Here is a 24,917-nt window from a genome sequence, read left to right as displayed (position 1 = left end):
TTTCATCATCAGCAGAAGAACACGAATATCATCTCAAGGCAGTGTTTTGTATCCTATCCAATAATGGTGTGGTAATCAATGAGGACAAAATGCAACTCAGATGTCCTTGAGTCACTTTCTCAGCCACTAAGTGTCGGCTGTGGGTATTAGACCCAGCTCAGACAGAATTGCGCTGGTTTGTCAGCTACCCCCGCCTGAAACGTACCATGACTTGCGACCTTTTTTGGGGATGATTAACTTCTTCCATCACCACAACAAGGCTGCATCACAACAAACACCATTTACAGATGCTCTGTCATGCCCACATACAACAGGCACACGCAAAGTGCCTAGGAAATGGAGCATGCATTTGGTGATTTGAAACAGGCCCTCATGCAAGCTGTCACTTTAGCTCATCCAGTCATGGACACCAAAATCTCTGTGACCACAGATGCCGGCGATTCTTCGATCGCTGACGTCCTGCAACAGCACATTGGAGACGAAGTACAGCCCCCTCCTTTCTTCCCAAAAAAGTTAGTGCCCTCCCAGAAGAAATGGTCGGCATTTGACCAGGATCTACTTGCTGTGTATGAGGCTATATGTTATTTCCGCGAAGACACTGAGGGTAGAGATGTTATGGTCTTTACTGACCACTGCCCCCTTGCAAACACTTTTACGCAATCCACCTCCCCCCCCCCCCCCCCCATGCTCCATGAGTCAAGCATCCAATTCCAGTGTGATGTTTCAACTGGTTCACACCACCCTCTTGTCCCATCATCCATAAGACAACAGACTTTCGACGTCATACAATACCTCGCCCACCCAGGCCACAAAGGGGCTTATCACCGAATGCTTCGTGTGGCCTGGAATTAAAGCTCAGTGCTGCGACTGGACATGAGCATGTGTTGCATGCCAACACTTCAAGGTCAGTAGGCATGCGGAATCCCTGCCTGGCAGGTTTGATGTACCCTCAGGTGGTGTCAGACATGTACACCTCGATTTGGTCAGTCCACTGCCTCCCTCACAAAACTATAGATACATCTTGTCTGTTGTCAATAGGACAGCCTGTTGGGTGGAGAATACCACTTGGTGGACGTTTTTGTAGACTCTGTTGCTCATTGTTTCATAGCTGCAGGGATTTGTCACTTCAGCTGTCCATCCTATGTTACAACAGATCAAGGCGACAGTTCGAATCTATGCTTTTTCCCAAATTATGCGAACCCTGCAGGATGGTGTGATTCAGGACTCTGTGGTGGCATGGAATTGGCCAAGTGACTTATCTTTCCAATACCCTCTTTGGGGTTTGTGGCCGAAAGCGTACGAACCTTCAGTTCGTTGCCGAGATTTGAATTGTACTGATATTGGTATCAAGCCGATTATTAAAGTACTTATCTCTATACGTGGAATCTTAGCATATTCATTTAAGCCATCATACTTAGTTCCACATGCAAAATATGCGTATACTAGTAGGGTTTTGCTTACATTATTCCTCAGTTTGTACAGCAGTTAAATCACTCACGAAAGTTTTGAGCATGATTTTTCTGTATGACTCACCCAGCTGAGTTTCTGTTTTATGTAGTAACAGTTTGAATATTTTTTATCTTCATTGGAGACACTTAAAATTGAAAACAATGCCTTCAGTTTTGCTGTTATTATTTTGTAAATAATTTGCCTGGAACCAGTTAGTACATCAGTCCATTGCTATATACACACAATCATAGCTCCTCTAGATTATCAAATTCTGTGATTAGAGTTGTATCATCTGCATACAATACTGCCTGACATGGCAAGAATGAGGGTAAGTCATTTATATATACAATGAATAGGAATGGACCCAGTACTCAGCCCTGAGGAAAGCCTTTCATAACAGTTAATGAGTCTGATCTTTGGTTGTTTATAAATATAATCTGCTTCCTGTTGCTTAGGTATGATTCAGTATGGTGAAGAACATTCTCTCCGACTCCGTAGTATTGAAGCTTTTTGATAAGTGTACTAGGAAGAGGGCGTCAAAAGCTTTTGCCAGATTTAGAAGAGTCGCACAAGTTGTTTTCTTAGCATCAAAAGAATTATATATTTTTGTGATGACTGCTTTGACAGTGGAAATATGTGGTCTGAAACCATGTTGCGATGAACTAAGTAGATTATTTTGCTGAAAGTGCTGTTTGTGGATACAATATTCTATAATTTTTTGTATGATTGGTACGAGTGAGATGGGACAATAGCCACAGGAGATGCTTTATCACATTTCTTATGGATAGGTTTTTCAACAGTTATTTTTAGGCAATCTGGGAAGATTCCTTCATGTAGCATTTGGTTGATGATTTCAGTTAGTGGCAGAAAATATTTTTCTTTATATTTTTTATTAGATGATTTGATAGTCCACAGAAGACTTCTGCTTTTGAGTTGCTAAGTTTGGCAATTGTTTCAATAACCTGTCTGTAGGATACATGAGCCCAGCAACAGTTGTCATATTGCTTACTGCCTGGAGCTGGAAGAAAATTAAAGCTTTATTTGCATCTTCAGTGTGATTTTTATTCGAGTCAGAACTGCTAAAGTGTGCATTTAAGGTGTTTGGTTGAACTGAAATGCTATTGTGTTTATTTTCAGAGCTTATCTCTATTGTAATAACTTTCCATGCTGATTTACACTTATTTGTCAAACTGAGTGTGTAACTGTCATTGGCTTCCCTCTTGACTACTCTAATTTCTTATGTATACACCTTTCTCGGTGCAGTTATCTTTCCTTCTCAGCTTCATTCTGTTGCAATCTGTCATAGTGCACCATCATTTCTTCCCCAAGTTTGTGCAGGTGTGGCATGTACCAGTTTCTCAGATCTAGAGGTTTATTACTCTGGTTCTGCTTTGCGTATTTTTTGTGAAATTTGGGACAGCATGGGTCAAAAGTTTTCTACTAATAATTCTTAAAATTTCTGTGTTGAATCTTTGGGAGACATATCGTTACTGAATACTGTATCCCAGTTTATGTGATTAACATTGGTTTTTAATTGATTCCATTTATGTTCATTGATTGTTCTGATTACTCTTCCTAGTTCCATTGTAGAAATGTGTGTTTTGTTGTTTAGAGAATGCCTAGAAAATGCCCTGCGCGATGTGATATCCTGAGGTTTACAAAACCAAATTCAGTTTTATTTGGCTGAAATTTGCAGATTATATTATCGAAGCATGTACTGATCCTGGTGGGTTTGTCAATTAGACAGTAGAAGTTTAATGATCTTAATACATCTAACAGGTGCTTCACATGTTTGTTGTTAAAGCTAATGACTATGTTAATATCATCAAATATCAGAACTCTGCAATTTTTATATTTTAAGAGCATTGTTGTCAACTTTTTGAGATTTTTATGAATAATTTTGTGTTATTACTAGGGGACTGGTACACTGATACAGCTATTAGTTCTTGGCTTTGTATCATTATTGCTGAAACTACAAAAACAGGTTCAATACATAGAAAACTTATATCTGTTACTTCATGTTTTAAATTATTTGTTTCTTTGATAAAGATGTAAACACCATCATGCTTCAAATTTGTTCTACAGTAAGGTGTTGCTAATTGGTATCGAAAAGCTACAGTTAATTTAAGTTCACTATGAATTAACCAGTGTTCATTTGCCAGCAAAACATCGCAGTTTAATTCAGCTGCAAATTCTGCACGGAATACAATAAAGACTACATGCGATGGAGATTTGTTCAATTTTAGCAATTTCAGCTATTTCTTTTACAAAGAAACATTTCGCAATGAAGTTGAGTATTTCTAGTTTTACTCTGCTGCCCTTAGTCTCAGTTTCTGTGTTGTGGGTATCTTGGGTATCTGATCACTGAATTTGGTGACACTGATTGTCTTTACATATGACCAAAATTTCTTTGCACTTATGTGAGAGAGATTCTACTACAATATTCACTGAAGGCTACACACCCTGCCCTTTAGACAGTTAAAAGCATCTGATTTAGCACCTTTCTATTTCTATCACTATGGTTTGTTTTACTCCTGGTGTGTAGTAGTTTCTGTTTATATAGATATTTATGTATAGATGCTATGTATCATGGAAAACTCTTCCCATTGCGAATGGTTGAAATAAGTACATACCTATCTAGTGCTTGGTCAAGTGTTCTTCAAAATATAAGTTCTTCAACATTTCCCACCAGATATGTGGATATTCCTAACTATGATAGTATCCTTAACTCTCTTAATCATGTGCTGTTTACTGACATCCTCTGTCCTCAAGTTTTGTTTTAATATCTGATGCAGCAATTGTTATGATGTCCCTATATGTGTCTGTTACCAGGATTCATGTTATTAGGTGAAACCAGTGTTATTTGGTGGTCAGTCACCAAGCTTTTCTGTATTTAATTTACTGTTCTGATAGAGGTATGTCAGCAAGAAGGATTTTTCTTGAGAAGTAGCTGTCACTGCTAGATACTGTAGATACAAAGGTTTATTAACACAAACAATACATTTTTTTAAATTCTAAAGCTTGTATTTTCAGGAGTCTGGCATACTATTATGCAATTGAGTCAAGAGTTAACATTTTTGGATGCTAATAAGAGAGCTTTGTGTTAGACATATCATGAGACATATGACAGAAAACCATGGTATTATGTTAATAGAAAGCTAACTTCATGAAAGATTATGATATTACTTTCATTAGTCCTACAATCAATGTATTTTTGAAGGATACAGTGGACCATAACTGACTATTTAAATTATGATGATGATGTGATAGTGTTGATTATATATTTTATTCTAAGAAAATTGTTATACAACTAACTGTGTATGATAAAGTTAACTATAAGTGAATTTACAACAAAGAGTAAAAATGTAATAATTGTCAAAAATGTATTGATTGCATCATGGCAGTGACCACAACTCCTCTATAATGAGTTTTACTCACAACTATCCATTAGGTGCAATTAACTTTTCACAATCTGTGCAAAACAAAAGCAGCACACAAAATAATATTCATTTTCACAAAATATTTTATGACTTGTTGGCAAAGAGGGAGGAACAATTTGATGCAAGGGGTTTTTGCTGGAACTGTTGTTGTACAAAATCACTTATATAAAAATTGCATTTTTCAACTTTCTGTATAAATGATGTACGTCCAAGAAGGAAGCATACGTAAGAGCAACAAAAGTAAAAGGATACATGAGAATGAATAATGCTTGAATTGTGTCCTGGACTTGGACTGCAATGAAAGAGTGAGATGAGTGTTTTTCTATTCTATTTGAACATTTGCTGAATAGTGTTCTGTGATACAATGCCAATAATAGAAGCAAAATTGCGATTGGGTATGAAAGGATAAAAGGGAAAAAATGGTGAGGCCGGGGGAGGGAGGGGTGGGAGGGATATATCTCATTTAGATCAATTGAGGTGTAGTGCAGGGAGAGGGAAAGTGTGCCAGGTTCAGTAACTATACTTTCAGAACTTAAGGGATGATTTCCAAAAACTGAGGGTAATAATGAGCAGAACAATTAACATTTTTCAAAAACTAAAAGTACAACTGAAAGTAACACTGAACATATATCAAAACAAATTAAAAAATTCAGAAACAGGAAGAATACTGAAATGATTTCAGAACATAAAGATCAAAATTCTCGAAAAATTAATATTAGTTAGCAGGCAATAGTTCACAATTTGCAGAGTTCAAAGCTGAATTCAGCAAACTAAAAACGTGTGTTGAGACTGAGCTAAGCAATTTAGTTGCTAGGATGGATGGAGTAATAAGCACAACTGCTGAATGTAGGAAAATACAGATGAAAGAGAATGGTCCTTACCCACACCACTGGACTGCTGCTCCCATCCGGTGCAGTTATGACTCAATCAGGCCATGGCAGCCAGAGAAAGTGTTCATGTGTGTGAATTACGCTTTTGTGAATGTGTGTGTATTTTCTACTTCAGAAGAAGGCCTTTTGCCCGAAAGCCAAACTGTCTTTTAGTTGTGACTGTCTGCCACTCAACACCTCCTCTACATGCTTAGTAGCAATCTATCCTTTCCATAATATTGTCATTATTCTATCCTGGATTTTCCATTGTTAGAATTCAACTCTTTATAATACACTTATAACGGAATAGTTTGTATCCCATGGATACATTGTTTTCAAATGAAACTGTGTCACTCAAAACACTTAACAAAATGCACTACAGGAATAAATACAAACTCAGAAAGGGGAAATATAAAATATGGTATCCAAGATAGTAAGGTAGTGGATCTGCTCCTAGTCTTAATCTACAAAACTGACATTCCAATGATTTTAAGGAAAGTTTAATAAACTGTGATGTTTGCTGATGACTTAAGCATACTAACTGAGAGTCTAAATCACCACCTCATTAGAAGAAACTCAGATGACAGCTGAACAGACCTGCCTCTTTTTCACAGTAACCAGTTTCAGTCTTAATCATGCACAAACTCATATTATGCCACTACAGACAAACAAAATTTACTTGTACTTACAGCAAACTAAGAAAGTAGTTGCTTTTTTTCTGTGTAGTAGTTCTTCTACTAATTTTAGTATGACTATTTCTACTTAAAAATATATTTCATAACTTGAGTTTTTGGTTATTATAAACTTCTCAGTTTTACAAGGATGAAAGGTGCTCCATGGTCTGGCACCAACAACATACTCGTTCTATGCTAGTCCACACACTATGATATGCTCACATTTAATTGGTTCGCTACTAACTTTTACAGCAACTGAAGATTAAACTACAATGATGAATTCCTGAGATCCTTCTTGTGTCATGAACAAACATTCTAAGCTAGTTAACATACATAACAAATGACAATGTGCTGCACACAATACATACACGAATAAACACAAGTGCACTAACATGCATACTTTTCCTCCCTTATATCACTCTCTTAAAGGACTTAAATGGTGGTATCAAGTGAGACTGTTGTGCTCAGAGCCACTTTTTATAAAGTATTTCACAAGTAATCTACTATTTTATAATTTTCAGTTTTCTTATGACAAAATAGAAGTGTTATACACAGTTTATTATACTGGCATTAGGAATAACTGTAATTTGTCTCACCTGTAAATCTTTCCATATTTCTCAATTGCAATCACCCAGAGACAAAGTGATTTTGCTGCAAATGAGACAATGCCAACTTTCTCTGGCTCAAATTCTTCATTTCTGGTGTATTCCGCTATTTTTTTCAAAGTTTTATCTGATATGTTGTCCTTGTCAAAATCTTTAAGCTGTAAAACACATTAAAGATTAAAAAATCATAGAACAGAAAGAAAATGTGAAATTCAATCTCAGATAACAGAGAGACATAAACTATGGTCAGGTTACTTTACAATGACTGTAATTACTCTTGAAAATGAAAATATTCACTGTTTGGCCTGTTAAAAATTGATATACAAACTGCAGATTGATTAAAAAACAGAAATCTTAAATCAACTGACATAGATACTAAATCAGCTTGCAAAATAGTTGGACGCAAACAGTAATCATGAATGTGATAAAAGTATTTGGATCTTTTTATGGCCACCAGACTCAGCTGTGGAAATAACTAACTTTGTTACGGTATATTAATAATTTTTACTTATGGACCGTCTGACAGCAACTGAATAAAACACAATTTTAGTGCCATACGCGTTTCGCCTTTATTTTCTGCAAGGCATCATCAGTGGCCTGGAATATGTACATATGTTAGCTATTTTATTTACATTTTTGTCATTGTGCCTATAGGTTATAAACAGTTCTGGTGGTTGGTATTTCCTATTAAGTAGTAATGTTTTGAACTGTACTTACAGGTTGCGTGGACAATTTCCTACATATTAATTATCAAAATGGATACCTAAGAATTCTGATGTCTCCTCTCTATTTATTATTTCCTCACCACATGTTACAGTTATCACTAGTGTAATACCTCCAGATGTGCAGAACTGAATATGTTGTGTCTTTTTAAAACTGAGAGTGAGAACTTTCACAGAAAACCAGTCAATGATACTTTAAGAATATTATTTACCATTTCTTTTGTTGCTGTGTGTATGTTTGGATTGATTACAATACTAGTGTCACTCCCTAACAGAAAAAATTCTGCTTGTTGTATATTATACAGAAGAAGATTGTTTGCATATATGAGGAACAATAGTGGATCTAAGATTGATGCTTGGGCAACCCCATACATGATTTTTCTCCAGTCACAAGAATCTCATCAGAATATATCGGCTGAGTTACTAATTGTAAGTACAGACTGCCACTCACCATATAGTGCAAATGTTGAGTCACAGACAGGCACAACAAAAAGATTACTAAACAAGTAAGCTTTTGGCCAAAAATTCTTCTTCTGAGTTAGATAACAACATGCAGATATTCACGCATATGCAAGTCACACACACACACACACACACACACACACACACACACACACACATGGCCACTGCCTCTGGCTGCTGAGGCTAGACATTCCCTGCTATCCTGGATTTTCCACTGTTTAACTATAAGTACAACTTTCTGCATTCCTTCAGTTGACATGACATAATCCATTGGTTGGCAATACCATCAATTACACAGAACCTTAATTTAACCACAAGAATATTGTGATTCACACAGTCAAATATCTTAGACAGCTCACAGAGAATACTAATTGGTAAAACTGTATTTTGTTATTCAGTCCCTATACAATTCAGTGAGTGAACTTGTAAGTGACATTCTCAGTTCAGCAACTCTTTTGAAATCCAAATGGTGTTTTACTGAGGATACAGTTGCTGCTCAGGTGGTAAACTATTCTAGAATACGACTTTCTCAAAAATTTTTGAAAATGACATCAGTAGAGACATGGGTCAGTATCACCTTTCTTACAGAGGGTTTAACAATGACATAGTTCTGTCTCTCTGGAAAAATGTCCTACATTAGTGATGTATTTCAGAAAAGACAGTGCTTATTATATGGGAACAAGTCTTTAGTACTCTGTTGGAAACAACACCAAATCCAGATGAGCTTTTATTTTTACGAGAATATATAATTTTCCCAATTTCAGAAGGGGAAGTTGGTGATAGATTCATATAATTGAATTTTATAAGAGTTGCTTTTCCAACATACTATGTGATTTTTCTCCTGAAGTGTTTGTCCCTATATTTTCTATTATATTTAAGAAATTATTAGTAAACATATGTGCTACCGGTGACTCATCATTAATAGGCCATTGATTTAATTCAATAGTGATATTATCCCATTCTGTGGCTGGTTGTCCTGTTCCTTATTTCAGTGTCCTGTTCCTCATTTCAGTACATTCAATATAGTCTTGAGCCTGTTATAAGAATTACTGATTTCTGACATAATGTGCATATTCCTTGATGTTTTAATAACTTTTCTTAGTAATTTTGAGTAGTTTCAGTAGTGTACAACTACTGCAGGATCTTGTTCTTGCTAGCAGATATATTTTCCTGTCATAAGATATTTTAACCCATCTCGTGAACCATGCTTCGTTTACATAGCTATTTAATGTCCTTTATGGTTCTGTACTTGCCAAAGTCTTTCTTTGTGTTGACCAAAAACTGTTATTTACAAATCAGAATATTGTGGTATTAATGGAAAATGTATAGCATGAATGCAGTCTTGCTTTCATAACAGAAAGCAGAGGAGTCACCCTGCAGACTGTGTTAGAGGAATAAAACTAAATTAAGAATGAGGAAACATAACATATGGATGCCACAAGGTCTGGTATTGTGCCCACTCCTTCTCTCAACCTACACAAACAATATTCCAATGATTTTAAATGACAGTCAAAAAGTGTAATGTTTGTTGATCATGGACACACACTAATTAATGCCCAAAACTCAAATCTTACCAGACACAGATCAGATAACAGTTAATCAGAATTTCATTTAGTTCACAGTAAAAAGTTTTACTTTTGTTCAAATAACTTACAGGAATGCAGCATGGTCAAGTCATTGATAACCACTGATATTTTGACAGTTTCACACACTGTCATTTCGAGGCAAAACTGCAGCAAGTAAGTGCTGTGCAAGGGAATTTAAAACCACAGTTTGCAGAGTGAGTCCAGAAAGAAAACACACACAACTGTAAAAACAACACCACCATACAGCCAAAGATGACCAACGCCAGAAGTTACCCCGACAATGAGAATTAATAACCATCAGATGAGGTAGCATTAACTCTAAACCTCAATTTTTTGACAAGAGAGAGAGCAGGACTCCACATAGAATTTACACAAAAGCCTCAATCTCTATTTATAAGGTTGCTTGCTTATTTAATTTCAACTGCTTCCTTGATAACACTCTCCCAATAGCTGGAAGTCCATGCCAGAATCTCCATGTTGTCATTTTCCGTGCCAAGACAATATTCTGTAATAGCAGAACTGCTTAGCTGTTGTAAGCCTTGGTGACACTTGTTCTCAGTGCACCGGTCCTCCATAGTTCTGATAGTCTGACCAGTTACGAGGTGCTATCAAAAATTTTCGGGACTGGTGCTGCCATCTGTTGAAAACCTTACCTTTGGACTAATGGTCACCATAGCCCTCGAAGTAGTTCCCATCCGCATGCACACACTGGTCCCAGCGCTTCTGCCATGGTCAAACGTTTTCTGGAAGTCCTTTTCTTTGAGGGTGTTTATCACAGCCAGCGATGTTTCATGAATCCTCTCTAGAGTGTCATACCGATGACCTTTCACTTGAGTTTCAGTTTTGGGAATAGCACAAAGTCGCAAGGTGCCAAATCTGGAGAGTGTGGTGGGTGGGGTACAACCGCCATGTTGTTTCTTTGTCAAAAAGGGCCTGGTGAGCAAGAATGTGTAACAGGGCGCGTTGTCATGATGCAGCAGCCAGTTCTCTTGACGCCAAAGTTCGGGCTGTCGTTGCCACACGTTTTCACGGAGCCGTCGCGAAACATCACAGTAGTACACGGAATTCACTGTTTGGTTGGGTGGGACAAATTCTTTGTGCACAATTCCCTAGGTATCAAATAAAATGATGGTCATGCTCTTCACTTTGCTCTTCACCTGTCTCACTTTTTTGGGTCTTGGTGAGCCCGGATTCTTCCACTGGGATGATTGTTGCTTTGTCTCTGGGTCATAACCGTAAATCCAGCTCTCCTCACTGGTGATAACCCGTGACAAGAAGGTTGGGTCATCAGATGTGGTGTGACGAAGGTCCGTGCACACTTCAACACGCTGTGCCTTTTGATTGACAGTCAAGATCCTTGGCACAAATTTTGTGGCAACATGATGCATGCCCAATTCATCAGTCTGCTCTGTCCCCAAACACTTGTTGAATCATTGCAAGGGTCTCCATAGCACATTCCCCAAGATTCGCACAGAATTTGATACACACATGCTGTTCTGTTGGCGTATCCATCGTAAAATTGCCACACACCAAACAGAGAGTACTATGGAAATCACTGTGGACATGCAACACGTCCTCTCAGTTGAATGCCACTCCACACACTGACTCATTAGACATGCAGCTCTCACCACCTAGCAGTGCAAACCTTTACTACTCGTACTTTCCAGATGGCAGCAGCAGTCCTAAAAATTTTGGATTCCACCTTGTATATGACATGCGCAACTGCAAGGAATACGACAGACATCCACCTTACACACACCATGATCATCCTTTATGCAACATAAAAGAACCTTAATCAGGTGTCTGTCGTATTCCTTGCAGTTGTTGCATGTCACACATTGGCCAGATTATAATGACTGTGGAGGACCAAAGCACCAAGCATAAGCATCACACATGCTTACAATGACCAAGCAATTCTGCTATTACAGAATTTTGTCTTGGCACCAGTCATCCTACAGAATATAACAACATGGAGATTCTGGCATCAACTTCCAGCAATTGGGAGAGTGTTATTAAAGAAGCAGTTGAGATTAAATTAGCAAGCAATCTTATAAATAAAGATGAAGGTTTTTGCTTAAATTCTGTGTAGAATTCCGTTCTCTCCCTTGTAAAAAAAACAGAGGGACAGAGTTAGTGCTATCTCATGCGTTGGTTATTAATTTTCACTATTGATAACCCTTGATGACAGTCACCTTTGGTTGTGTGGTGATGCTAGTGTCTTTAGAGCATGTGTGTGTGTGTGTGTGTGTGTGTGTGTGTGTGTGTGTGTGTGTGTCTGTGATTTAATTTTCCAGAATCGCACTGCAAACCGATGTTTTAAATTCCCTTCCACATTACTTACTTGCTGCAGTTTTGCCTCGAAAAAGTAAGGGTGAGCAACTGTTGAAATATCAGAAATTGTTGATGACATCACCTGGCTGTGTTCTCATAAGTTATTTGAATCCTGTATACACCAGGAGAAACTTAGCTCTCACAGTTTTAATTTTATCTCAAAAGTTTCACATCATGCAATTTCAATCAAGAATGGTCATAAGTTACATGAACCATTCTACGTAAAATTCTTTAGGATGGAGGAGAATAACAGATCAAATGGTTTCAACACATAAATGAATTAATTTGAAGTTGTTTCAAACACTTTGCATACTTTACACGGTGTTGTAGGTATTGGCTTAATTTATATATATTAATTCCCCAGAATTATGGAGTTATCTTCTGCAGTAATGCGCCTACAGGACATAAGGTTCTTATTTAGCAGAAATGTTACTTTAATCATTGGTAGTAATCCACCTAAAACTATTCCATTTGCTCATAAAATATGTGTGCCCAACTCCACTGTGTTAAGTTTGCTTTTAGTTACACTGAAGGTTGTGAAAATGTGGAGACTGAACTTTTGTAAACCAATTACTGAGGAGCAGGGGCTGTGGCTTCTCCACATAATACATACCCTCATTCAGTGCTGGATACCCCTTGTTGACTGATGGATAGCAAAGAAAAGAATGGAAATGATATGAAAACTGAAGAACTTTTCATGTTGATACTGACTACCTGCGGCATTATCGTCATTTTATTTTACTCCGAATTAAAAGAGGAATAATTTAGAATGCACGACTTCCTGGCCAGCCCTCCTATATTTCTGGTACTTTAATACATTTCTTTCATTCTTTTTAGAAACTTCAGTAGTGGACCACTTCTTATTGGACTCACTATTTACACTTCTTAGTATATTTTAATGAATATATTTTATTAAATACACATGGTAAGGAGCCACAGTGCCACTTGAAAATGGTGAGAAAGGTGACAAAATATTTGAAAAAGGTGAGTAAAAGGTGACACATAATATCAATAAACAAATACAGCATAAATGAATGGTATTCATTTTAAGAGCATTATAAAATTCTCTATTATGATCTTGGATGTGTTATGGCCATTTGTTTCCTTCATAAATTTATTAATATATGCAGGTACATTGGTAATTTGTTATTGGTAATGGGTTGGTGCATAAGTTCACGGTGTTTTTCTATAAGTTTATTAAACACAACTGATACACTTAACAGAGACTCTAGTCATCATTAATATACTCTCCTTCATTATTTACAACCATCTGCCTAAGGTGGGGTTACTTTTTGATTCTGTGACTCTAGAAATCACATGGTTTCGAGGCAAAGAACTTGTCTAGCCATGATTGAAGCACATTTTCATTTGGAAAGGAATTTCCTTGAAGGTTGTCTGACACAGAATGGAAAAGGTGACAATCACAGGGTTCAATATGAGGTGAATAAAGGTGGGTGCACAATGACTTCCCAAGCCAACTCCTGTATAGTGTTTTAAGGCAGTCTAGTAGAATGCAGACGGGCATTATTGTGGAGCAGCATCACTTCATGCAGTCTTCCTAGTGGTTGTTCTTGGACTGCATCTGGAAGATGTCTCAGTTGTTGACAATAAATGTCAGCAGTGATGGTTACACTTCGGGGAAGCAATTCGTAGTACACTAAACCATTGCTGTTTCACCAAATGCATAACATTATCTTTTGTGGATGCATGCTGGTCTTTGTATGGGAGGGGGGGTTGCTGGTTTGTTTGGGTTCAATCAGTACTTTCTTTTCCTTTTCCTTTCTTAGCATATGGACAACCTTTCTCATCACCAGTAACAATACACAATAGGAATGGTCAGTGTCGTTCATGAGCCAATTGATGATGAGCAAGCAAAGGTGCACGTATGGCCACCAGGTGATTTTTGTGATATTGGGTTACAGCATACAGTATTCATTCATCCAATTTTTGAACTTTCCTCATTGCATTCAAATCTTGCACGATGATAAAGTGATCACAGTTCATCACATTTGCAGTTCTCAAGCACACTGATGTGGATCATTGTGGATTAATACATTTAAATGATCTTTATCAAACACCAAAGGTTTTCCTGAACATGGAGAATCATTACTGTCAGAATTATCCTCCTTAAAATGACAAAATGATTTTCTTGCCATGTTCTGTCCAATGACATTATCCCCATACATGGCAAAAATGTTTCTAGCTGCCTCCATTGCTGCCACCCCTCTATTGAACTCAAAACAGAAGAACATGCCAGAAATTTTCCAATTTCTCCACTTGGTGCTTCATTTTCGTGTCCATAGCATCAGTCACTATCTCTAAATGACAGTATCTAAACTCAAATAGCAACAGTGAAATACAAATAAAAAAATGACAATAAATAAACAAACCCACAGCAACCCGAACACCAACATGCAAAACAAAACCATATGAACTTATGCACCAACCAGTAATTCGATATTGGTAACCGTAATTCACAAACAAGATCAGCATCACATTTTTGCAATTAATGACATTCCATGTTTCATTTCAGTATTGGAAAACGATGAACAAAATATTTTTGGATTACTGTTTCTTTGGAATATGAGCAAAAATGAAGTAATCATACTAGATTTATTTCCTCAAGATTTTTTTGAATGGTTCCCAAATCCTTTTCTTTCACCATTTCTTGTCTAAATCACAATATCCTTTTAAGTAAATTAGAATATTATAGTGTAACAGGAAATGCTGCAAAATGGTTCAAATCTTATATCTCTGGCAGGAAACAAAGAGTGTTATTAGGAATGAGACATGTATCAAGCTATCAGGCATCATCCAACTGGGAACTAATTATGAGGTGTGGCTAGAAAAGAACCAGACTAGTACTGGTGAAACAATAAAACGAATGCAATAACGCTGAAAGTCGCGTGGCCTGTCACGTGACTCTCGCTCCGCCTACTGCTCGAGTTTCATCTGCCTCCTGCACTCAGTCTGCCCGTGGCGTCTGTTTTAAGTAGTTGACGTTTTGTCTGTGCGTCAGAAAATGTTGAGTGTACAGAAAGAACAGCGTGTTAACATCAAATTTTGTTTCAAACTAGGAAAATCTGCAAGTGAAACGTTTGTAATGTTACAACAAGTGTACGGCGACGATTGTTTATCGCGAACACAAGTGTTTGAGTGGTTTAAACGATTTAAAGATGGCCGCGAAGACACCAGTGATGACACTCGCACTGGCAGACCATTGTCAGCAAAAACTGATGCAAACATTGAAAAAATCGGTAAACTTGTTCGACAAGATCGCCGTTTAACAATCAGAGCAGTGTCTGAGTTAACAGGAGTTGACAAGGAAAGTGTTAGGCAGATTCTTCATGAAAGTTTCAACATGAACAAAGTGTGTTCAAAAATGGTTCCAAAGTGTCTCATAATTGAACAGAAGGAACGCCGAAGAATGATTTGTTCTGACATCCTGGAAAACATTGAAAGTGATCCCACTTTCTTACAAAATGTTATTACTTGCGATGAATCGTGGTTTTTTACTTACGATCCCGAAACTAAACGCCAATCGATGCATTGGAAAACTCCTGGTTCTCCACGACAAAAAAAAGCACGAATGTCAAAATTGAAATTCAAGGCAATGATGATTGTTTTTTTTTTGACATCAAAGGGATTGTGCACATTGATTGGGTACCAGAGGGACAAACAGTGAATCAGCATTACTACATTAGCGTCCTGGCTACCCTACGTGAGCGAGTACGGAGAAAACGGAACGATTTGTGGAGAAAAAAGTCATGGATCCTTCACCAAGACAATGCCCCAGCTCACAGTGCGTTGTCAGTGAAGACGTTTTTGGCAAAACACAACATTCCCATCTTAGATCGTCCACCCTACTCACCTGATTTGGCCCCCTGTGACTTTTTTCTTTTCCCTAAAGTCAAGTCAGCGTTGAAAGGAACTAGATTTGAGACTGTTGAAGCAGTAAAAGAAAAAGCGACGGAAGTAATGTATGGACTTACCGAAAATGATCTGCAGCATTGCTATGAACAGTGGAAAATTCGTATGGAGCGGTGTAGAGACCAAGGAGGAGAGTACATTGAAGGAGATAACATGAAATTGTAAATAATTGTAAATAAATGTTTTTTCCAGCATCAGTCCGGTTTTTTTCTAGCCGCACCTCGTACATGTGGGGTCCCACAAGGTTCCATTTTAGGGCCCTTACTTTTTCTTGTGTATATCAGTGACCTTTCATCAGTAACATTACCAGAAGCCAAGTTCATCCCCCAGGCTGTGGCTAAGCCATGTCTCCGCTATATCCTTTCTTTCAGGAGTGCTAGTTCTGCAAGTTTCGCAGGAGAGCTTCTGTAAAGTTTGGAAGGTAGGAGACGAAATACTAGCAGAAGTAAAGCTGTGAGTACCGGGCGTGAGTCGTGCTTCGGTAGCTCAGTTGGTAGAGCACTTGCCCGTGAAAGGCAAAGGTCTCGAGTTCGAGTCTCGGTCGGGCACACAGTTTTAATCTGCCAGGAAGTTTCAAGTTCATTTTGTTTGCCGATGATACAAACATTGCAATAAATAGCAAATCAAGTGTAGTCTTAGAAATGTCAGCTAATAAAATATTTGTGGGCATTAATCATTGGTTCCTAGCCATTTCTTTGTCACTAAACTTTGAAAAAACAAACTACATGCAGTTCAGAACTCGTAAGGGGTGTCCCACGAGTATATGCCTAACATACGATGACAAGCAGATAGAAGAAGTGGACAGTGTTAAATTCTTGGGATTACAGCTTGATAATAAATTCAACTGGGAGGAGCACATCACAGAACTGCTGAAGCATTTTAACAAATCTCTATTTGCAATGTGAATTGTGTCAGACATAGGGGATATAAAAATGAAAAAGCTGGCATACTATGCTAACTTTCATTCCATAATGTCATATGGGATAATTTTTTGGGGCAATTCATCAAGCCAAGCTAAAGTTTTCCGCGTACAAAAATGTGCAGTAAGAGTTATATGTGGTGTGAACTCAAGAACATCCTGCAGAAGCCTGTTTAGGGAACTAGGGATACTAACTACTGCTTCCAAATATATTTATTCCTTAATGAAATTTGTCATTAAAAATATATCACTTCTTCAAACCAACAGCTCAACTCATGGAATCAATACTAGAAATAAGAATAATCTTCACAAGGATTTAAAGTCACTTAGTCTTGTACAAAAAGGTGTGCATTATTCAGGAACACACATTTTCAATAACTTGCCATCAGCCATCCAACTTCTGCACAATTTCAGTGCAGTAATGCGTTCATTGTAAATACGCGAGTGTGTGTGTGTGTGTGTGTGTGTGTGTGTGTGTGTGTGTGTGTCTGTAAGTACAAAGTAACTTCTGCACCAGTTCAGTGCATTAATGTGTTCATGTTACATAAGTATTTAGTAGTTGTATTACACGTTTATTACCTTATAAATAAATAAAAAACTTTTTCTATTTTAAATTCAGTGCATTAGTATTTGTAACATGATTCTTTCATATAGCGTTCATTAAAAAATGACGACCATGCCACTTGGGACCTGTGGAATGGTACATTAGCTTATTCGTTTGAGTTGTAAATATTTGTCATGTATTGTTGTTTTTCTGACATGTTCTACATCCTGGAGGACCTCCTCACTACGGATCAATTGGAATGAAAGTAAATCTAATCTAATCTAATATTCTACTTTCATACTTTGGGCACCCTCAGCTATGCCTTGGGGCACTTCTGCTGCCTTTAAATCATTTCTTCCAAGTGCTTTCTTCAGTTTAGCTGAGGCTTGGGAAAGAAGTCCTTCCTTAGACAGTTGGTGTGGTGTTTCTCCATAGTCATCGCTGCCTTGTCTTCTCCTAATGTGAGTCCAAATGGAATATCTTCTCTCTATGTCCGCATTTCCATGGTACAATGTAAGATAAGCCTTAAAAAGATCTGAAACATTTGGATACTTTAACTCTATGGATCCTGAATGTGTTTTGGCAATTTTTCTCTACCATACAATTTATTAACATGTGCAGGTACTTTCAAATGATAGAAGCAATCAGTTGTCCTTCTCTTTCAAGTTTTATTAGGCAAATCCACATTTCAGCTATGAAATAGTGCATTGCTAATAGCTAGGCACTAGCCAAAATCTAGATTTTTCTAATAAAACCTGAAAGAAAAGGACAACTGAATGCTGTGCTCTATCATTTGAAAGTCATGCCACAGTCGTTGGATGCACCCACATTCCTAATAGAAGGTAGCTTGATATGCAGGTAAATTCGTAATTTGGTACTGGTACTGGATTGATGCATTAGTTCATAGTGTTTTCCTATAATTTTAATATACACAACAGATACACATAACAGAGACTCTAGTCATCATTAATATATTCTCCTTCACTATTTACAACAGTTTCTTTTTGAGATGTGCTATAGCCAGAAGCTGTAAACACATTTGCTATCTAAAGCTGTGTCATATTTTTCCAAATTGTAGAACCTTCCATTCATCTAATAATTAATCTTGCCAGACACTGAACGGCATCATTTTTGCTATCTTTAACATGTCACTACAGCCTCTGCTCTTTATTCTTCCTTTGGGGTCTAGATACCTAAAGCTTTTCAGTGGTGCACTTGATAAGCATGTCTTTTACACCCATGTTTGCAAGCTGCAACATAATATTTTTGGACATCTTTACAACCCAAAACTTATCACATTCTTCCAGTTTATTAAGCTCCTCAATTACTCATCTGCTAACGACTAGTTGTTCAAGAGTAAGCAGATTGCCTTGTGTAGAGATTTCATTATGAAGAACATCAGAAACACTATCAATTTTTTTCAAGGTAGAAACCTTCAGAACATGAGTCAAAAAGATTTGAAGTGTGTTTTTATTATGTATACAACTTGTGAATCAAAGGCTTTTGAATTTGAAAAACATTATGTGAACTTATTGAATAGTTGTTGTTGTTGTTGTGGTCTTCAGTCCTGAGATTGGTTTGATGCAGCTCTCCATGCTAATCTATCCTGTGCCAGCTCCTTCATCTCCCAGTACCTACTGCAACCTACATCCTTCTGAATCTGCTTAGTGTATTCATCTCTTGGTCTCCCTCTACGATTTTTACCCTCCACACTGCCCTCCAATGCTAAATTTGTGATCCCTTGATGCCTCAGGACATGTCCTACCAACCGATCCCTTCTTCTAGTCAAGTTGTGCCACAAACTTCTCTTCTCCCCAATTCTGTTCAATACCTCCTCATTAGTTACGTGATCTACCCATCTAATCTTCAGCATTCTTCTGTAGCACCACATTTCGAAAGCTTCTATTCTCTTCTTGTCCAAACTACTTATCGTCCATGTTTCACTTCCATGTATGGCTACGCTCCATACAAATACTTTCAGAAACGACTTTCTGACACTTAAATCTATACTCAATGTTAACAAATTTCTCTTCTTCAGAAACACTTTCCTTCCCATTGCCAGTCTACATTTTATATCCTCTCTACTTTTACCATCATCAGTTATTTTGCTCCCCAAATAGCAAAACTCCTTTACTACTTTAAGTGTCTCATTTCCTAGTCTAATTCCCTCAGCATCACCCGACTTAATTTGACTACATTCCATTATCCTCGTTTTACTTTTGTTGATGTTCATCTTATATCCTCCTTTCAAGACACTGTCCATTCCGTTCAACTGCTCTTCCAAGTCCTTTGCTGTCTCTGACAGAATTACAATGTCATCGGCGAACCTCAAAGTTTTTATTTCTTCTCCCTGGATTTTAATACCTACTCCAAATTTTTCTTTTGTTTCCTTTACTGCTTGCTCAATATACAGATTGAATAATGTCGGGGAGAGGCTACAACCCTGTCTCACTCCCTTCCCAACCACTGCTTCCATTTCATGCCCCTCGACTCTCATAACTGCCATCTGGTTTCTGTAAAAATTGTGAATAGCCATTCGCTCCCTGTATTTTACCCCTGCCACCTTTAGAATTTGAAAGAGAGTATTCCAGTCAACATTGTCAAAAGCTTTCTCTAAGTTTACAAATGCTAGAAATGTAGGTTTGCCTTTCCTTAATCTTTCTTCTAAGATATGTCGTAAGGTCAGTATTTCCTCACGTGTTCCAACATTTCTACGGAATCCAAACTGATCTTCCCCGAGCTCAGCTTCTACGGGTATTTCCCCATTCGTCTGTAAATAATTCGCATTAGTATTTTGCAGCTGTGACTTATTAAACTGATAGTTCGGTAATTTTCACATCTGTCAACACCTGCTTTCTTTGGGATTGGAATTATTATATTCTTCTTGAAGTCTGAGGGTATTTCGCCTGTCTCGTACATCTTGCTCACCAGATGGTAGAGTTTTGTCAGGACTGGCTCTCCAAAGGCCATCAGTAGTTCCAATGGAATGTTGTCTACTCCGGGGGCCTTGTTTCGACTCAGGTCTTTCAGTGCTCTGTCAAACTCTTCACGCAGTATCGTATCTCCCATTTCATCTACATCTACATCCTCTTCCATTTCCATAATATTGTCCTCAAGTACATCGCCCTTGTATAGACCCTCTATATACTCCTTCCACCTTTCTGCTTTCCCCTCTTTACTTAGAACTGGATTTCCATCTGAGCTCTTGATATTCATACAAGTGGTTTTCTTTTCTCCAAAGGTCTCTTTAATTTTCCTGTAGGCTGTATCTATCTTACCCCTAGTGAGATAAGCCTCTACATCCTTACATTTGTCCTCTAGCCATGCCTGCTTAGCCATTTTGCACTTCCTGTCGTATTCATTTTTGAGACGTTTGTATTCCTTTTTGCCTGCTTCATTTACTGTATTTTATATTTTCTCCTTTTATCAATTAAATTCAAGATTTCTTCTGTTACCCAAGGATTTCTACTAGCCCTCGTCTTTTTACCTATTTGATCCTCTGCTGACTTCACTACTTCATCCCTCAGAGCTACCCATTCGTCTTCTACTGTATTTCTTTCCCCCATTCCTGTCAATTGTTCCCTTATGCTGTCCCTGAAACTCTGTACAACCTCTGGTTCAGTCAGCTTATCCAGGTCCTATCTCCTTAAATTCCCACCTCTTTGCAATTTCTTCAGTTTTAATCTACAGTTCATAACCAATAGATTGTGGTCAGAGTCCACATCTGCCCCTGGAAATGTCCTACAATTTAAAACCTGGTTCCTAAATCTCTGTCTTACCGTTATATAATCTATCTGATACCTTTTAGTATCTCCAGGATTCTTCCATGTATACAACCTTCTTTTATGATTCTTGAACCAAGTGTTAGCTATGATTAAGTTATGCTCTGTGCAAAATTCTACCAGACGGCTTCCTCTTTCATTTCTTAGCCCCAATCCATATTCACCTACTATGTTTCCTTCTCTCCCTTTTCCTACTGTCGAATTCCAGTCACCCACAACTATTAAATTTTCATCTCCCTTCACTACCTGAATAATTTCTTTTATCTCATCATACATTTCTTCAATTTCTTTGTCATCTGCAGAGCTAGTTGGCATATAAACTTGTACTACTGTAGTAGGCATGGGCTTCGTGTCTATCTTGGCCACTATAATATGTTCACTAAGCTGTTTGTAGTAGCTTGCCCGTACTCCTATTTTTTTATTCATTATTAAACTTACTCCTGCATTACCCCTATTTGATTTTGTATTTATAACCCTGTATTCACCTGACCAAAAGTCTTGTTCCTCCTGCCACCGAACTTCACTAATTCCCACTATATCTAACTTCAACCTATCCATTTCCCTTTTTAAATTTTCTAACCTACCTACCCGATTAAGGGCTCTGGCATTCCACGCTCCAATCCGTAGAACGCCAGTTTTCTTTCTCCTGATAACGACATCCTCTTGAGTAGTCCCCGCCCGGAGATCCGAATGGGGGACTATTTTATCTCCGGAATATTTTACTCAAGAGGACGCCATCATCCTTTAACCATACAGTAAAGCTGCATGCCCTCAGGAAAAATTACGGCTGTAGTTTCCCCTTGCTTTCAGCCGTTCGCAGTACCACAACAGAAAGGCCGTTTTGGTTAGTGTTACAAGGCCAGATCACTCAATCATCCAGACTGTTGCCCCTGCAACTACTGAAAAGGCTGGTGCCCCTCTTCAGGAACCACACGTTTATCTGGCCTCTCAACAGATACCCCTCCGTTGTGGTTGCACCTACGGTACGGCTATCTGTATCGTTGAGGCACGCAAGCCTCCCCACCAACGGCAAGGTCCGTGATTCATGGGGGGGGATTGAATAGTTATTCCGACCAAATTATGAAATAAAGTCCTGCTTTTTAAAGCATTCACAATGGTGTTGTAGAACTTGGACTGCACAGTAGCAGAATTCTTTTTTAGAGGTATATCCAGAAGAAAGCAATATTAAGTAATCCCACTCTTCCAAAATCCTTTTGGCTGAAGGTCATGACGTAAGCCACCTTGTGAAGTGGAATTTAAACTTAAGACAAAATTTTTTTTTCAAATTCTTCCCAGCAAACAGACCAACCATCACAATAATGGTAAATACTGAGCAGAAATTGGGATGCTTCTTCACCTGAACAGTATAAACAGTATTAAGTCTTTACACAGGCGGTCTGCTTTGGGTCTCCTGAACTTCAGTCTCTAATAGCCTGAACACTTTTTTATTGACATTATGTCCGTCTGATCCCGGAATAAGGCATTTATTTAGGGACATGTTGACTTCAGAAGGTGCTTTGCATTATTTCTGAAGTAACATTTCATTATCTGCTTTGCTAATAAAGAACGTTCTTATGTGATGCATTGTTATGCAACATTTACTCTCTGACCAAAATGTAATGGTTGTTTGTAATTCTTTTTTATCTTTAAAATTGGTAGTTTCATCACAACTCGATGTATAACATGATGAACATGCTTCTTGTAACATACATTCCTGGAATAAGGTGCCAGTCCATCATTTATTAGGTATCTCCTATTCTCAGACAAAAGCAGATGATGTTCTGGAACACTAGAAGTGAACATATTAAAAACATTACAAATATCATTTGACAAACCTCTAGACTAACAGGACATAACTGATTTCATTGCCCATATCAATTCAGTAGTTGTGGAACTATCCTTGGTACTTAACATCCATATCATTGGCACACAAAATGAACTTGATGGTTGTGTCTGATCTGGGTGTTCTAAACATAACTGATGTGGTCCACATTTAGTTTCAAAGTTACACTTGTCTTGTTTGAAATGGGTGATTAAAAATGGCCTGAAAACCTTCTGTACCAAATTAATCAAGCAAGAATACACACTGCAAAACAGTTCATTTTCACTAACTTTTTCCCAATGTAGAAATTTTACTTTTCAAACTCCTTATCTTTTCAAGCAAATCACCATGGAATATGCATTTTGCAGTTTAAAAAAAGTTTATTTTCAAAATTGAACAGAGTACCACAGCAGCAGTATTGCTACTACAGCGAAATTAGAATCTGGAACAAAAACAGAAACAACTGTAATAGAGGAACATTTGATACTAATAACCACTGTGCAATATATTAAAAAATAATAATAATAAAAAAATCTCAAAAATTTCAGAAGCCCCTCAAGTTAGATTTTGTCTATTTTCATCACTGGAGCATTCATAAAAGTTAAATGAACGAACATGAACACAGCAACTAGGAAACACAAGTATATAATGTATTTTCTACTTAAAAGAACAAAAAAGATTGAAAAGTTGACAAAAATTAAACAGGCGACAGCATGAAAAGAAGGTGACTAAGGATGAGAAAGGTGACTGACTCCTCACCCTGAATGACTGGCAGACATTAACAGACATTAAAATTGCAAAACCATGATGGCAGCATGCAACGAACACCGATTTTGCTAGCTATATGATTTGCTATGGAAATGATTAGCATTTTGGCACAATCACCCAAAGTAAAACGGGATAACATAATGTATGAGGTGTGTTTAAAAAAATGGTTATATATTTTATTAGAAACAAAGTAATAAGCTTACATGAAATTCGATTTAATCTCCTTCAGAGTATGTCCTTGGTTGTCAATGCACTTATCCCAATCTTGAATCCATGATTGGAAGCATTTCTGGAAGGCTTCTTTTGTAGGAGCATTCAGCTAGTCTGTTGTGGCCCTATCAGTGTCAGGTATGGTGTCAAAATATTTTCTTTTAAGCATGGTTTTAATTTTCAGAAAGGGCCAAAAGTCACATGGTGCCCAGTCTCATGAGCAAGATGGATGTGGACAGACAGGAACACTTTTTCTGGCCACAAAGTCAAGAATCAAAAACAAGGTGTGGCACAGTGTGCTGTTGTGATGAAGAAGGAAGTCACTGGCCCATTTTTCTGGTCTCTTTCTTTGTACATCATTTTGCAAAATGTTACAGTATGCCCTTACAAAATTCAGCAAAAAGTAGGAAACTTTAAAATTGAAAGTGGAAAAGAACTGCAATATGTTAAACATAATTACATGTCAAATTGAAAGAGGATATCACATCAAAGTGAGGATAAAGGGTAGAAAACAAAAATCTATACTGCACATAGAATGCTCTGAGGACCGTTAGTAACAATTGTGCAAACAAGTTTCTGAAATTTCCATGCAGAATAGCACAAACATTAGTGACAGCAGTTCTGAGAGAGAGAGTAGAGAAAACAACTTAGAGCTTAATTGAGGTAATATCACTGGAGAAACATTAGAGTAGAAAAATGAAAGAAACTGTATGCAATGTTATCACCAATTAAATGAAATGAAAGAAAAATCCTCAAGTGAAAAGTGGGACGAATTTTTGCTGGGCAGTAACAGACATTTTGCAA

At 37.6% G+C, this 24,917-nt stretch overlaps 1 protein-coding gene across 1 annotated transcript in view; it reads right to left on the bottom strand.

The window, feature by feature from the left end:
• LOC124802831 (dynein axonemal heavy chain 2) overlaps positions 1-24,917 on the bottom strand; it is a 1,031,222-nt gene that overhangs the window by 244,271 nt on the left and 762,034 nt on the right. Inside the window, 1 exon segment of the mRNA XM_047263843.1 lies at positions 7,029-7,195. Coding sequence (XP_047119799.1) covers positions 7,029-7,195 — 167 coding nt within the window.

This window comes from Schistocerca piceifrons, chromosome 6, assembly GCF_021461385.2.
Source record: "Schistocerca piceifrons isolate TAMUIC-IGC-003096 chromosome 6, iqSchPice1.1, whole genome shotgun sequence".
NCBI classification, from domain to species: domain Eukaryota; kingdom Metazoa; phylum Arthropoda; class Insecta; order Orthoptera; family Acrididae; genus Schistocerca; species Schistocerca piceifrons.
This window is presented reverse-complemented; position numbering and strand designations above follow the sequence as displayed.